At 45.1% G+C, this 15781-nt stretch overlaps 1 protein-coding gene across 9 annotated transcripts in view; it reads left to right on the top strand.

Moving 5' to 3' along the window:
- SPATA6L (spermatogenesis associated 6 like) overlaps positions 1-2077 on the top strand; it is a 47597-nt gene extending 45520 nt beyond the window's left edge. For 3 of the 9 annotated variants that reach the window (XM_025891410.2, XM_073878145.1, XM_073878146.1), the window contains one exon: positions 84-396. In XM_025891410.2, the coding sequence (XP_025747195.1) occupies positions 84-185 (102 nt within the window). In that variant the 3' untranslated portion in view covers positions 186-396. Of the gene's footprint in view, positions 1-83; positions 397-828; positions 917-1598 lie in introns of those variants that run through there. The other 6 variants (XR_012374048.1, XR_012374052.1, XR_012374050.1 and 3 more) reach the window with 5 other exon arrangements.
- Positions 2078-15781: the final 13704 nt, after the last annotated feature.

The following is a 15781-nucleotide window of genomic DNA, read 5'->3' as shown; positions in this document are numbered from 1 at the left end:
TATGTGCCAAGATTGGGCTAGAGTGACATCACCTTCTCCCCCTGGGTGCTGATGGCTTGCCTTTTTCTCTGTACCACATGTAGTGTGTGGAATTTCCAATTTCACAAGGGGAACTGAAGGAAAGCTGGAGGAGCGTCGTGGAGAACTCATTCCTGGAGCCAACTGACACGTCCTTAGAGAAATGAACAACAGTTTTTGTTATGTGTATGGAATCACCAGTGTCTTACCCCTGTCAAATCAAACCCTGTACTCAGTCTTTTGTGCCCAGGTAAGAGTCGTTGATTAAAGTGTTTCCTGTGTGGGGCTCATATTTTCTTGTCAAGTCGGAGAATTTGTGTTATAGTTGGTTGATGTGTTTGTTTTGAGCTCCAACTAGAAAATAACCATAGTTGGGTGGCAGGTGCTTTTTCATTTAGAAAGCACTTTTTAGAATTCTAATGAAAGTGTCAGGACGCCTTTTAAGGTGCTTCCTCACTTGTGGCACTGGATGGTTTTTTTTTTTTTTTTTAAGATTTTACTTATTTCTTTGAGAGAGAGAGAGAGGAAGCACAAGTGGGTGAAGGGGCAGAGGGAGAAGCAGACTCTCCGCTGAGCAGGGAGCCCGATGCGGGACTCGATCCCGGGACCCTGGGACCATGACCTGAGCTGAAGGCAGACGCGTAATCGACTGAGCCACCCAGGCGCCCCACTGGATGTGTTCTTGAAAAGTTTCAAAATTTTTCCTCCCATCGTCCTCCTCTCCCCCCCACCTACCCCTGCCTTCCCCCCTTCCCCCTCTTCCTGCCCTCCCTCCCTTCCTCCCTCCCTCTATCCTTCCTTCCTCAACAGATTTTACACGGACTAGAGGAAGCTGCTATTTAGAGGAATAACCTGATAAATCCTCCAGAAAAAGACTGTCAACATGATTTTCTTTTTGGTAAACCTGTTTTTTTGTTGTTTGTTTTTTAGTGTCAGGTTTGATTTACACAAAGTCCACTGGAAACTTAGGAAGAGGGAGCCTTATGTCTGGAGAATTCAGATCTTGCTCTAAAGGTTCACTTTCTAGGGTACGTTTGTGAGAGGAGACTTGTTTCTTTGGACTATCGTTTAAACCCCTCCTCTGTCACCCACCCTCCCCCCACCTTTTTTCCAGCAGTGCTTAATACACTTATACGAGGAACAAAACCTTCCTCAAATATTTCTCTGAAAGAGCTACTTTAAGTAAATGCAGTCTGCAAATATGACTGCCAAAACCAGATTTAAAATGAGTTAGAAGGGCACCCTGGTGAGATGCTCACACAGACTGAGGGGGCCGGAGGAGGGGAGGGTGGGCCTGGATGATGTGGGGCTGGAAGCACATTTGTCTTCGTGAGGACAGGCCCAGAGCAAGGGGCCCGAAAACGGAAGCCTTGGTCTTTCTTTCACATTATAACTCGGCATCTTCCTCTACCATGCCCTAAATCCCTTTTAGTGTTTAAAGGATTCAGTGAGAGTCAAATTTCCTTCTCTCATGACCACAGGAATTGGTTTGTGATGTAAATTAGGAAAACAACATTAATAAATAAAGAAGAAAAACCTTACAAAAACAATAAAACCAAGTTCATTTATTCTCTTCTCAGACTTTCAGCCAAGTAAAGGTGTGCGTGTTACAACAAGCATTTCGTCCACTTTGGAAAACAGACAAATGTTTGATTACACCTGCTTATCTCTTTCCGGTGTGTCTGAGGCTATAGTCAGTGGTTTTGATGTCAAGTACTCATTAAAAATAAAAAATACTGTGTTACAGGAAGGCTATGACACAAGTCTTGAACATAACTCCTTGATTCAGTTGAGGTATAAGATCTTAAATGCCCGTTCTTCTGTTTTTTTGTTTCTGTTTTGCAAATCAGTCTTTTTCTCTAACTCTATTGTTTATTCTTATTTTACCTTTTTATGTCTTAAGGTATTATTTCCATTTTGAGGAATCACCTTGGGGCCAGGATTGCAGTTGAGGTATTTTGCTTTGGGGGGTATATAAGAATGTGAATAATTTTGTGATGGATTGGGATTTCTTTGGGAAGATCTGTGTCTTTAAACATGATAAAACATTCCCACCTGTCTGGCCTCGATTTATTATCCTTTTTTGACTCGCACAGTTGCAGATCTGTCAAAGCCTGGAGCATATTTTCCAGGCAGGTGTGATGGGGGTCTGGGTTTGCAGAGGCTCTGGGAAAATCTCCTGGGCCCTCCACGCAAAAGCCACTGTACAAAAAGGCTGTTTTCCTAAAGTCTCTTGACTGACCCAAAGTTCGCTGAAACCTACAGACCCCGAATTCTAAATAAGATCTAAAAAACGAGAGTGCACACAGTACTTTTAACATAAAAGAAGGTGGTTGATTTTAAATGTGTAACTGAGAGGATTGATGAGTTACGTGTGCAAGTCCAGTCTAGCTCCTGGGTGCCCGGCTGCTCTTAATAATGGCCATGACTTTTCCATTAATTAGTTCCAGCCCTCTGGCCTGTCGGTGGGGGGGGGGCAGCCTGAGGAAAGGGCATGCCTTCCCGTCCATGGGTGACCAGTGGTCCTGCTGGTGCTGCTGTCCTCTGAGTAGGTGACCCATCCGCACACTCCTCGGGGACATGCAGGTTTGGAGTTCCCAGGTACTGGGAACCTGGCGGGCCATCAGAAGTGCTTCATCCTGCAGCTGCTTGGGTCTGCTCCCACCGGCCCCTGCACGCTGGGTCTGGGGCAGCTGGAGCTGTTTTGTTCATTAGAGCAAAGAACCTATGCTAAGTTTTGCCCTCAGAGCTAGGAAACTTGGCATAAACAGTGTCATGCCTAGGACTAGAGCTTTTCCTTGGTGCAAATGGGTCATTTCCAGGATGGGTGGGTTGTCCAAGCTTCTTGAGCAGAGTAAGGAGATCCCAGTCTGAAATTTTCCCCTGGGGATTCTGTATCTTTTAGAGTGATCCTCCAGCACTCCCCTAAGTATGGATTTTTCTTAGCTTTATTTTAAAAGTGCCCTATTGCCCATGGTATACTATCAGCCCTCCTCATCTACCTGTAAGAATCCCCTGCTGGGGTTCGTTTGCTCTCTGTGGCTCTGTGGGGACCACAGCTTTGCCTCTAATGAGACAGGCAATAAACATAATGTATGGGCTGGAAGGCTTTGTCTGTGTGGGAGGGCCACATGAGGCGGGGGGGCAGAGAGAACCTTCATTTCAGCACCAGGAACTCCAAGGTGACAGCACTGAAGGCCACCAGGGCCTGCCCCGGATATGGTGAAGGGGATTTGGGGGCTGCCAGACTGCCGAATTACCAGAATTAGGACTTTATTATTTTTTAAAAGATTTAGAAAGAGAGCACGAGTGGGAGGGGCAGAGAGAGGGAGAGAGAATCTCAAGTGGACTCGGTGCTCAGCGCAGAGCCTGACGCGGGCCTCGATCTCACGACCCTGATATCATAACCTGAGCCAAAACCAAGAGTTGGACGCTTAACCCACTGCACCACCCAGATGCCCCCAGAATTAGGACTTTAAAGGGAAGAGGGAGAAGAGAGACCTCCGGCACGGTAGAGCGTTTGCGCTAAGGTAAGAGTTGAAGGACACGTGTTGGGTTGTGATTGGGAAGCTTCCAAACCAGTGGGGCTGTGTTTCTGCCGGTCCTGCTTAGTGTGAATGGGTGTGGAGGGTGATTTATTCTAGGTTCTTCCACAGAGGAGGCCAGGACAAGGGCAACCTTGAGGGAGAGCTACAGCCTTGTAAAGACCTTACCATCTAACTTTAGGAGACTTGGGATCCCAGTAGAGAAGTGGAATAAAGCATTTTTTCCTTCTTGCTGCCTGGGCTCCCTCATTTTTTCATTCCTTTGTTGAGTGCCTCAGTTTGCCAGCGCTGCATCAGGTGCTTCCCAGGGGCATCATAGTGAGGGCTCTGGAGTGAGAACACCTGGATTTGAATCCTGGTTCTGCCATCTAGTGGGTAAGTGGGACAAAAAGTGACTTAGAACCCCTTTGTGTGTCTGTGTCCGTCTGTGTCCCGGAGGCAGTTACAGTATCTGCTTTGTAACGTTACTGTCCTGAGCAGAGGGAGTTAGCACATTGCAAGCACTTTCTATCAGTGCCTGGTACAAAAGAAGTCTCAGTGAGTACCGGCTGTTATTATCAGCATCTCATTTCATTATTTGAGGAAGGCATTTGGCTTTCCTCCTGCCCACTTTTTTTTTTTTCTTTTTTTGCTAAGGACACCGAGGCTCAGAAAAGCTAATGAGTGTCAGATTCAATTTCCAAACCCTGGTCTGTTTTGTCTCTCAACCTCATATTCTTTCTACCACTTTCTGCCACCCCCTTGCTTGTCACCTGATTTATCCCCGAGGCTTGTGCATACTGGATAATTCAACCTAAGGGGGTTTGCAAAAAATGAACTCAGAACACTCCAGTACAGTGACAGGGCAACTAAGGTCTCCTGACAGGAGTTGGAACGAGGCTAACCGCTTCTCGTTTAGGCAAGAGATGCTTTCTGCTCTGATTTCCGGTCACTGGGATATGTTTGTAAATAGCGTGTTTAGGAAGCCAGCTCCCTTCCCCTGCCCCCAATTAGAAATCCCTCTTCTTTGTCCTCTGGGAACTGACACCTACTTAAATTGGTATCTTGAACTGAGATAAATATCACACCTGTTTCAGTGGGATGACTTGCAGGGAAAGACCGTGTGTAATAGGTGTCATTGCTGGAAGTGCTGGGTTCACGGTAAGAAAACGCGCCATCGTGCAAGTTCATGCGTCCTTGCATAAGGGGAGTTCAGCATGGGTGAAGGATACCATCCCATGTTCATTGAGTCCTGAGGTCTCCCAGCCCTGACAGTTCACCAGATTGATTCCACAGTCTCGTATGGAATCACTCGATTTGTATTTATTAAGCTCCTACTATGTGCTCAGTACTGTATCGTGCCCTGGGGGGTGGGGGTAGCGGATGAGCTCTGTAAGGACTAAAAGATACGGCCTGTGCCTTCCTGGAGTCTCTGGACTCGCTAGGGCACTGAGATGTGACTGAGAAGCTGTTGCAAACTCCGATGTCTTCAGGACCAGGCAGGATTCGTGACTGCCAGAAGCAGTGAGTGACGGGGACTGGGTGAAAGGGAGAGTCTTAAGTCCACCCCCCTCCAACTCCCGCAAAGTGTTCAAATTGTTCAAGTTCAAATCTAAAACAACAAAAGCCTCTATGGTAATGTAAAACTGGTCTGTAGCTGAAGCTTGTCCACAGCCACGTGTTTTGACTTGTATTTAAGGATATCAAATAACGAGGGGCACCTGAGTGGCTTAGTCGGTTAAGCATTCCGACTCTTGGTTTCCGCTCAGGTGGTGATGATCTTGGGGTTGTGAGATCGAGCCCCATGTCGGGGTGTGTGCTCAATGTGGAGTCTGCTCGGGATTCTCTCCGCCCACCCCCGCTCACTCTCTCTAAATAAATAAAATCTTAATAAAAGAATATCAAATAATGATACTGAATTATCAGTAGTTTGTGGAACTCAATTTTATTATAATCAAGTCTCAATAAGGCAGTATCTGATTATGGACCAAGGTACTGTTACTTCTCTGGGTTCCACGAGGTAAGAAATAATGGGTTAGAAATGATGGGGTCTTGGGGCTGAGGGCCAAGAATTTTTGACACCAAGGAATAGGAAGACCAGGTGGAGAAGAGGTTTGGGAAAAGTGAGGAACCTGGAATCTAATGAAATATCTATGTATGGAGAAGGAGGAAATATCCTCTAGGGTTGTCTTCTGAAGTGGCTTAAATATTAGGCCCGGGATTTTAGACTTTGTGCTGTAGACAGTAAGAAGCCATTAGAGGTTGGGATGGGAAGGCAGGCTGTTCATCTGATGATCCTTATTCAGGGTGGTTTGGGAGAGGCCGGCGGCAGGGAAGCTAGGACAAAGTCCTTCAAGAAGTTTGGAAATGAGGACAATTGAGTCTGGACTGGGTCAGAGGGTCACAGAGAAGAAAGGGGCCATTAAACCTCGGGGCGGGAAGAAATGATCAGGCAACTTATTTTTTTTAAAGATTTTTTAATTTATTCATTTGAGACACAGATAGAAAGAGAGAGCATGAGCAGGGGGAGAAGCAGAGGGAGGGAGAGAAGCAGACTCCCCGCAGAGCAGGGAGCCCCGATGCAGGGTTCGATCCCAGGACCCTGGGATCATGACCTGAGCCAAAGGCAGACGCTTAACCATCTGAGCCACCCAGGCGCCCCTCAGGCAACTTATTTTAACGGTGCTCTGACGGTGCGTGGGGTGCAGGGAGGGGGAGACTGGCACCTTTGAGTCAGCTGGCCGGGGCTGAGTTGCAAAGTGAAGGTGAATTATTTAATCATTGGAATGAAGATTGAGAGAATAATTACTCTGCCAACATCACGACACAGTGTCCTTTATTTTACAGATTTGCGTTCTCCATGACCTGAGTGAGAGGAACTCAGGACTGAGAATAAAGGAGGAGCCTGAGTCAAACCTTTCGGGGAGGGATTTTTTTTTTTTCATGGTGTGTTTTTGGCAATAGGGCCAGAGCAGGGAACATTCAGGATTACTGCGGGGTGGGGTGCTCAGAGGCAGTGGGGGCCTTCTCTTGGATTTAGGTGGGGGTTCTTATTGTTGTGAATAATTCTTCTTCCTGTGAAGGTCTCATTGTTGTCAATAGAATTTAGAGGCTTATCAAGATACGTATTGCGGGGCGCCTGGGTGGCTCAGTCGTTAAGCGTCTGCCTTCGGCTCAGGTCATGATCCCTGGGTCCTGGGATCGAGCCCCGCACCGGGCTCCCTGCTCTGCGGGAAGCCTGCTTCGCTTCTCCCTCTCCCACTCCTCCTGCTGGTGTGCCCTCTCTCACTGTGTCTCTCTCTGTCAAATAAATAAATAAAGTCTTAAAAAAAAAAAAGATACGTATTGCTTATTCAAGAAGTCCATGGGAAGAGAAGACACAGGAATGCACCACGCTCTGTTACCATGTCGGAACAGACCCTAAGTCTTGGGCCGCTCACTTCACAAAGAGACAGCACTGTCGCTCAGGGGCTCCCACCTGCTGCTCCCGCCAAAGTGGAGAGATTTAAATACATGCATGAACATGCTGCTTCAAACCTTTTGAGGTCAAAGAGGGAAGACCTTGTTATGATGCCAGGTTTCCTTGGAAATAAAGGGGATTTTGAAAACACGGTCACCAATTGTGAAAAGAGAGATTACAAAAGAAATTTACAAGGTTGCTTTTGGACAACCTCAGCTTAAAAAAGGTGCTGGAGAGGTCAAAGGAAAATGCCCAGGAGAAGTTGGGGATGAGAACCTGAAATTTGGCCGGAGGTCAGGGAAGCCACCAAGAATGGCCATAGATTTTGTGGATCCACATTTCAGTAATTATCTGCATAGCAGTGGTACTTGAAGCCATAATAATGAATGAATTTCTGGTGGAGAACGTGGAGAGAGAGACCAGGAGGAAGTGGAGTTTGTTCATTCGAACCACAAATGTTTGAGGGGCCCCTGTGTATTTGGCAGTGGGCAGAGGTGATGCCCACAGGAAGGGAGAAGCCAGAGAAGGTTGCAGAGGTGACTGAAGATGATGGGAGAGCATCGGAGCGCACTTGTAACATCTTAGTAGTCAAAGGAAGAGAGCTTAGTGGAAAACAAGCCAATGAACCGTGATAAATAATGCAAAAGAGTAAAAGTTGGCCACTGAGAAAATGCCCGTTGGGTTTACCTTGGAGTTTCAGGAGAGCTGTGGGGGTGAAGCCAGACTGCAGGGGATTGAGGTGCTGGTGAGTGGGAGGAAGATGAGGCCAAGCCCGAGGACTGCCGTGCAGCCCCCGAAGGTCAGCAAGAAAGGGAAGGAGAAATAGGGTGCCTGGTTTTATTCGGCTGCCTTCCCACCTCTGGTTTCAGGACAGACAGGAACCCTTGGCAGGATTAGGTTTTGAATGAAAGATTTGAAAGTGATCCGAAGCACGGGTCTGATAACACTGTCTCGACTCTAAGGGAGGTCAGGCGGGGTGAGCAGGGCATGTGGGAGATGCTACAGATGCACTCGGATGTTTGCTAGAATGGGAGAATGAGGAGCAGGCAGTTTGAGTAAAAATGGTCCCAACGAATGAAATGACGGATGCTTTAAAGAAAATGAATAACCTTTCAAGGTGACACGTGGATGCTTTCTTGCTTTCCCTTTTTACTTTGCAGGCAGTTTTTCAGCTTTATTGAGATATAATTGACAAAATTGTAATATACTTAAAGTGTACAGTGTGATCATTTGATAGATGTATACATCAGAACGGATTTGTATCACTGAGTTAACACATCCATCACCGCACGTATTTACTTTTTTTCTTTTTTCGGTGAGAATTCGTAAGTTCTCTCTTAGTAAATGTGAGTTAGGCAGTACAGGGCTGTCAAGCAGAGTCACCACGTTGTACATTAGATGGAAGTTTGTACCCGTTTACCAACCCTTCCCCATTTCCCCCAACCCCCGGGCCCTGAAAAACCACCATTCTAGTCTGTTTCTCTGAAGTGGACTGTTGCTGTTTTTCAGATTCCACATATGAGTGATACCATGCAGTACATTGATTTTTCTTTCTCTGTCTTATTTCACAGCATAATGCCCTCCAGGTTCATCTGTGTTGTTGCGAATGGCAGGATTTCCTTCTTTTTGTTTTTAAGATTGAATACTATTCCATTGCGTGTATATATCACCTTCATTTTACCTGTTCATCCATCCACGGACGTTGAGGTTGTTTTCACATCTTGGCTATTGTGAATAGTGCTGCAGGGAACACGGGAGTGCAGGTATCTTTTTGAGGTGGTGATTTCATTTCCTCTGGATATGTACCCTGAAGTGGGATTGCTGGATCACTGCGGAACCTCCACGCTGTTCTCCACAGTGGCTGCACCAGTCTGCATTCCCACCAACAGTGCATGAAGGTTTCCTTCTGTCCACATCCTCACATAATTGTTCTCTCTTACCTTTTCTGATAATAGACATACTAACAGTTGAGAGATGATATCTCCGTGTGTTTTTGATTTTCATTTCCCTGATGATTAGTGATGTCAAGTATCTTTTCATGTATATACTGACCGTTTGGATAGCTTCTTTGGGAAAATGTCTATTCAGATCCTTTGCCCATTTTTTTAAAAAAAGATTTTTATTTACTTATTTGACGGAGACACAGGGAGAGAGGGAACACAAGCAGGGGGAGTGGGAGAGGGAGAAGCAGGCTTCCCGCCGAGCGGGGAGCCGGATGTGGGGCTCGATCCCAGGACCCTGGGATCATGACCTGAGCTGAAGGCAGATGCTTAATGCCTAAGCCACCCAGGTGCCCCTCCTTTGCCCATTTTTAAACTGGGTTGCTTTCTGCTATTGAGTTGTATGATTCCTGTGTATTGTGATTATGATTATAGATGGATGGTTTGTAAATATTTTCTCCCATTCCATAGGTTGCCTTTTCATTTTGTTGATGATTTCTTTTGCTGTGAAGATTTTTAGTTTGATGTAGTCCCACTTGTTATTTTTTAAGAAGATTTATTTATTTTAGAGCAGTGGGGAGGGGCAGAGGAAGAGGGAGAGAAACTTGAGCAGACTCCCCATAGAGTGTGCAGTCTGACATGGGGCTCGATCTCAGGACCCTGACATCTGACCTGAGCCGAAACCAAGAGTCAGATGCTTAACTGACTGTGCCACCCAGGTGCTCCCCCCCACCCCCACTTATTTATTTTTGCTTTAGCCTTTGCTTTTAGTGTCAAATCCAAAAAATAATTGCGAGGATGGATGTCAAGGAACTTTTTCCCTATGTTTAGTTCTAGAAGTTTGACAGTTTCAGGTCTTACTTCAGGTCTCTAACCCATTTTGAGTTGATTTTTGTGTGTGGTGTAAGATAGGGGTCCAGTTTCATTCTTCAGTGTGTGGACATCCCAACACTACTTATTGAGGAGACTATTTTTTCCTCACTAAATTCTTCGTTCCTCTGTCAAAAATTAATTGAATATATATACATGGGTTTATTTCTGGTCTCCCTATTTGGTTTCATTGAGCTCTGTGCCTGTTTTTTTTGCCGAAACCATACTGTTTCGATTACTGCAGCTTTGTAGTATAGTTTGAAATCAGGAAGCGTGATGACTCCATCTTTGTTTTCCTTTTTCCAGATTGCTTTGACTGTTTGGGAGTCTTTTGTGATTCCATACAGAAAGAGAAGATGGTTATTTCTATTTCTAAAAAATACCATTGGAATTTGGGAATTGGGTTGGATCTATAGAAAGCTTTGGGTTATATGCATGTTTTAAAACCTTAATTCTTCCAATCTGTGAGCCTGGAATATCTTTCCATTTATTTGTGTCTCTTTTAATTTTTTTCATCAGTGTTTTAGTTTTCAGAGTACAGGTCTTACAAACCTTTTTGGTTAAATTTATTGCTACATATTTTATTCTTTTTGATGCTAGTGTAAATAGAATTGTTTTCTTAATTTCTTTTTCTAATACTTTGTTGTTAGTGTGTAGAAACTCAACTGATTTTTGTGTATTGATTTTATGTCCTGTCACTTTACTGAATTTGTTTATTCTAACAGTTTTTTAGTGGTATCTTTTGGGATTTCTATATATAATATCATGTCATCTGCAAACAGACAATTTTACTTCTTCCTTTCTGATTTGGATGCCTCTTTTCTTTTCCTTGCCTAATTGCTCTGACTAGGACTTCTTGTACTATGTTGAATAAAACTGGTGAGAGAACATCCTTGTCTTGTTCCCGATCTTAGAGGAAGGGCTTTTAGCTTTTCACCATTGAGTATGATGTCAGCTGTGGACTTGTCATATGTGGCTGTTATTATGTTGTGGTATGTTCCTTCTATATGATGAGAGTTTATCGTGAAAGGATGTTGAACTTTGTTGAATGTTTTTTCTGCATCTACTGAAATGGCCATGTGATTTTTATCCTTCATGTCATTACCATGGTGTATCACACTTACTGATTTGTGGGTGTTGACTCATCCTTGTATCTCAGGAATAAATCCCACTTGATCGTGGTGTATGATCCTTTTAATAAATGTGCTGTTGAATTCGGTTTGCTAATATTTTGTGGAGGATTTTTGCATCTATGTTCATCAGGGATATTGGCCTATAGTCTTCTTTTCTTGTAATGTCCTTGTCTGCCTCTGATGTCAGGGTGATTCTGGCCTTGAGAAATGAATTTGAAAGTGTTACCTCTGCTTCTATTTTTTAAAAATTTTATTTATTTACTTGAGAAAGAGAGCGAGAGCGAAAGAGAGAGAGCACACATGCACATGAACAGGGGGAGGGGGAGGGGCAGAAGGAGAAGCAGACTCCCTGCGGAGCAGGAAGGCTGATATGGGGCTCGATCCCAGGACCTGGAGATCATGACCTGAGCTGAGGGCCGATGCTTAACTGACTGAGCCACTCAGGCATTCCTCCTCTTCCATTTTTTGGAAGAGTTTGAGAAGGACTGGTATTCTTTTTTATTTCGTTGTTTCAAGTTTTTATTTATTTTTTTTTTAAAGATTTTATTTATTTATTTGAGAGAGAGAATGACAGATAGAAAGCACGAGAGGGAAGAGGGTCAGAGGGAGAAGCAGACTCCCCGCCGAGCAGGAAGCCCGATGCGGGACTCGATCCCGGGACTCCAGGATCATGACCTGAGCCGAAGGCAGTCGCTCAACCAACTGAGCCACTCAGGCACCCTCAAGTTTTTATTTAAATTCCAGTTAACATATAGTGTGATATTCTTATTAGGAATAGAATTTAGAGATTCATCACTTACTATAACACCCAGTGCTCATCACAACAAATGCCCTTTTTAATCCCCATTACCCATTTAATCCATCCCCCTGCTCGCCTCCCCTCCATCAACCCTCCATTTGTTCTTTATAGTTAAGAGTCTGTTTTATGGTTTGCCTCTCTCTTTTTTTCCCTATATTCATCTATTTTGTTTCTTAAATTCCACATATGTGTGAAATCATATATTTGTCTTTCTCTGACTTATTTCATTTAGCACAATACCCTCTAGTTCCATCCACCTTGTTGCAAATGGCAAGATTTCATTCTTTTTTTTATGGCAAGTAATATTCCATTGTGTATACACACACACACACACACACACACACACACACACACACACCCCACATCTTTATCCATTCATTAGTTCATGGACATTTGGGCGCTCTCCATATTTTTGCTATCATCGATAATGCTGCTATAAACATTGGGGTGCACATGTCCCTTCGAATCAGTATTTTTGTATCCTTTGGTTGGGATTGGTATTCTTTAAATATTTGGTAGAATTCATTGGCAAATCTATCTGGACCTGGACTTTTCCTTGTTGGGTGGTTTTTGATTACCCTTGCTTTCTATTTGCATGGGATTTTTAGGCACGTTGAAGCACTACCTCAATGGTTAGGAACGCTTTGGAATCCGGTTTGAGTCCCAGCCGCATGAACTTGGTCAAGCCCTGTCATCTGTCTAAGCCACAGTTCCCTTATCTGGAAAACCAAGGGCAACAATACCTGCCTGATAGGAGTGTGCAGAAGGATACATGCCATTAAGCATGTAAAACAGTTAACACTTGGGGGGTGTTAGCAATGATGATGATTTGTCTTGAAAATTTTAGGCCACCCCAAAGTTGAGGTAGCACTCCTGGCCGTGTGTGGCTTTCGGTACCTGGTGAAGAATGTTGACATTGGAGCCAAATTGCTGTGTGATCTCTGTTGTGTGATCTTGAGAAGGGAAGCTTTTGTACCAGTTTCCTCGTCTTTGGAAGGGGGGATAGTAACAAACAGTCCCTACTTCATGATGTTGAGATTAAATGAGTTTAATATACATATTTTAAATGAGTTAATATTTGGTAAGTGCTAAGAACGGTGCTGGCCGCACGGTGACTGCTATGCAAACAGTTGTCAGGTCCATAAAAACGAGCTTCCTCTGTGGTGGTGTTGCTGTTTGTCCCTCTGGAGCCGTGACACCCCATCCTCCTCTGTACTTGTCCTGGCAGGGAGAAAACTCCTCACGTAGTGCCTGCAGCAAGTGGGATCAACATCTTTAAAGAAATTGGATCTGGGGGCGCCTGGGTGGTGCCGCCGGGTAAGCATCTGACTCTTGGTTTTGGCTCCGGTTGTGATCTCAGGGCGTTGGGACTGAGCCCACGTGGGTCGGCTTGAGGCTCCCTGTCCCTGCCCCCCTGTTCCTCCCGCCTCTCAAATAAATAAATAAATCTTAGGGGAAAAAAAAAAAAACCTGAACCTTTATTTACCTTAGAGTGTCATCTTTAAGAAAGGTGATATTGCCCAAGAATGGGGTAGGTGGTTTTCTGCCTGGAATGGTATTGGAGCAAACTTCTCCTTCGTGCCAGAAAGGCAGGCTCCGTAACCTTGCAACCTGAGGCTCCCTTGTTTGCTCTTCCGATTTCTCATCAACTACAGGGGGCATGTTTTCCTAACTGGCCCCCGCCTGACCCAGCAAAGAGCTTTGAGTGTGTGTGTGCTTAATGGAAAGTTGACCCATTGTTGTCTGTCTTACCCTTTCTGGCTAAATTAGAAAACAGAGGCTTAGTGGATCAGCCCTGGGCATTAAAGCCAGTTCGGGGCGCTGGGGAGACAAAACCAAGTGTTGGGGAAGGATCAGCCAGGGTTCCTCTTGATAACCGCTGGTGTTTTTGTCTTGTTTTGTTTTTAATAACATGAGTTACACAGTAGTACTTCTCTGACCCTTGTGGAGCCCACGCAGTTTCCTAAAGACCAGGATACTTCATTATCCACAGATTCTGGAAAAACTCGCCTCACCCCCTCCCCAACTCCCAACAAAGTCCTCAGCTCAGACAGATCTTTCTGCCGGCCTCTAATTCTTGCCAAGTTAAGCAGAGGGCCTTGGAAACACAAGGACTCCTTAAATGAAGATTACATTTGAATGCTTGGAGGAAGATCAAAGTCATCTTTAAAATGTGCATGCCTTGAGCACTCTCTGAAGGCATGTCCAGAAGATGAAGCACCCTTGCAGTGACGGAGTGGTGCCTTTTCTCCTGCAACTGCCCTCCTGGGACCAGCCACTCAATTCATTTTTCTTTCTTTTTTTTTTTTTTAGATTTTATTTATTCATTTGACAGAGAGAGGGAACACAAGCAGAGGGAGTGGGAGAGGGAGAAGCAGGCCTCCTGCCAAGCAGGGAGCCTGATGCGGGGCTCGATCCCAGGACCCTGGGATCATGACCTGACCCAAAGGCAGACACTTAACGACTGAGCCACCCAGGTGCCCCCACTCAATTCATTTCAACTGCTCTTATCTTCACCTTGGAAAACCTACGTTTTCCTACAGGGCCCAGACAAGATAAAGCATAGCGGATCTTCAGACTCCTCATTTTTTTCCCCTAGCAGCCCGACCTTTTACTCTGGAATGTCCAGATGATGCAACCTTGCTTTGCATTCCCTCAAATGCCCTGAAGTGACGAAAGAGGATGTGATGTCCTCACATAACCTAGTGAGTAGCTTTCGTGAGTCATGGAGGAAGGGCAGCTACTGAAGCCTCCAGTCGGTCAGGAAAGGCATCTTCTGGGAGGGAAAATGGGGGTGGGTGGGAATGGGGTTGGGATCCAAATGCTACCACTCAGGAGTTTGGTTGATTCTGTATATTAGTTTCTGGATTTCTTTGCCTCCATCTTTTGATAAACAGTACTCTTGTGGGGCAGTTTCTTTCTAGGTAATATCCTGATTTTGCTTTCCTGAGGCCAGAGCTTCCCAGTTCCAGGCGAGCAAGGCCCTCCAGAGATCAGTGAACCGTCTCTAAATGAGGCCACTGCTTTTTTTCCTCCTTTCCTCCAAGAATAACAAAAGGGCTATTGACTTTATCTAGGCTTTGGGGGTTTACCGATAACTGTACTGAACCTTGTGATACCTTACAGTTGGGCAGACAAAGTGGAGATTTGTAGATGAAACCAGAAATGTCTCTGCAATCCCGGAGAGACCTCCTCCAAATCACGCACGGCACTGGATTTTCCTAGCGAGGAGGAAATGATACATCAATTGTGTGGTTAGATCTTATGGCTTGCTTGGGAGTTTTGTGGCCCTGTTTAGCCTAGGCCACTGAGAATCGTCCCCAGTGATCTCCCATCCATGGTCAATAACCTCATAGTGTGAGGTGCAGTCACCTAATTCAATATATACAGATCAATATGTTGTTCCCAAAGCTAATTTAACAAGGCCTACTTCTGGTTGTTTATATTATATGGCTTTCACTTAAAAAGTCTAAGATTGCAGGGGAGGGAGGCCCGTTTCCCAGCATAGGGGTTATTATGAAGCCCTGTGTGGAGCCCAGAACAAAGTCTGCTGCTTCCAGAAGGTGGGGATGGTTAGGTGAGATTTAGGGACCAAGATGACAAAGGTGAACTTCATGTCCTACTGTGATTTCAGCTGCTCCATGAATGGGCATCTCAGCCTCACGCACGCAGCCCGAGCACCTCAAATCCCTCCGTGTGAAACGATTGTGAACACTTACCTTTGCTTAATCCCCACGTGATCTTTTACAGGAGGAAACATTCTAGGTCTTAGACTGTTTAGTTGAAAATGTCCCATTTTCAGGGCGCCTGGGTGGCTCAGTTGGTTAAGCGACTGCCTTCGGCTCAGGTCATGATCCTGGAGTCCCGGGATCGAGTCCCACATCGGGCTCCCTGCTCAGTGGGGAGTCTGCTTCTCCCTCTGACCCTCTTCCCTCTTGTGCTCTCTCTCATTCTCTCCTTCTCAAATAAATAAATAAAATCTTTAAAAAAAAAAAAAAGAAAATGTCCCATTTTCAGAAAGGGCTTTCCCCTTTATT

The sequence above is a fragment of the Callorhinus ursinus genome, unplaced genomic scaffold (assembly GCF_003265705.2).
Source record: "Callorhinus ursinus isolate GAN/ISIS: 27379988/994484 unplaced genomic scaffold, GSC_fseal_2.0 scaffold28, whole genome shotgun sequence".
Lineage (NCBI taxonomy): Eukaryota > Metazoa > Chordata > Mammalia > Carnivora > Otariidae > Callorhinus > Callorhinus ursinus.
The sequence above is the reverse complement of the archived record's forward strand: the minus strand, read 5'-3'. Positions and strand labels throughout refer to the sequence as shown.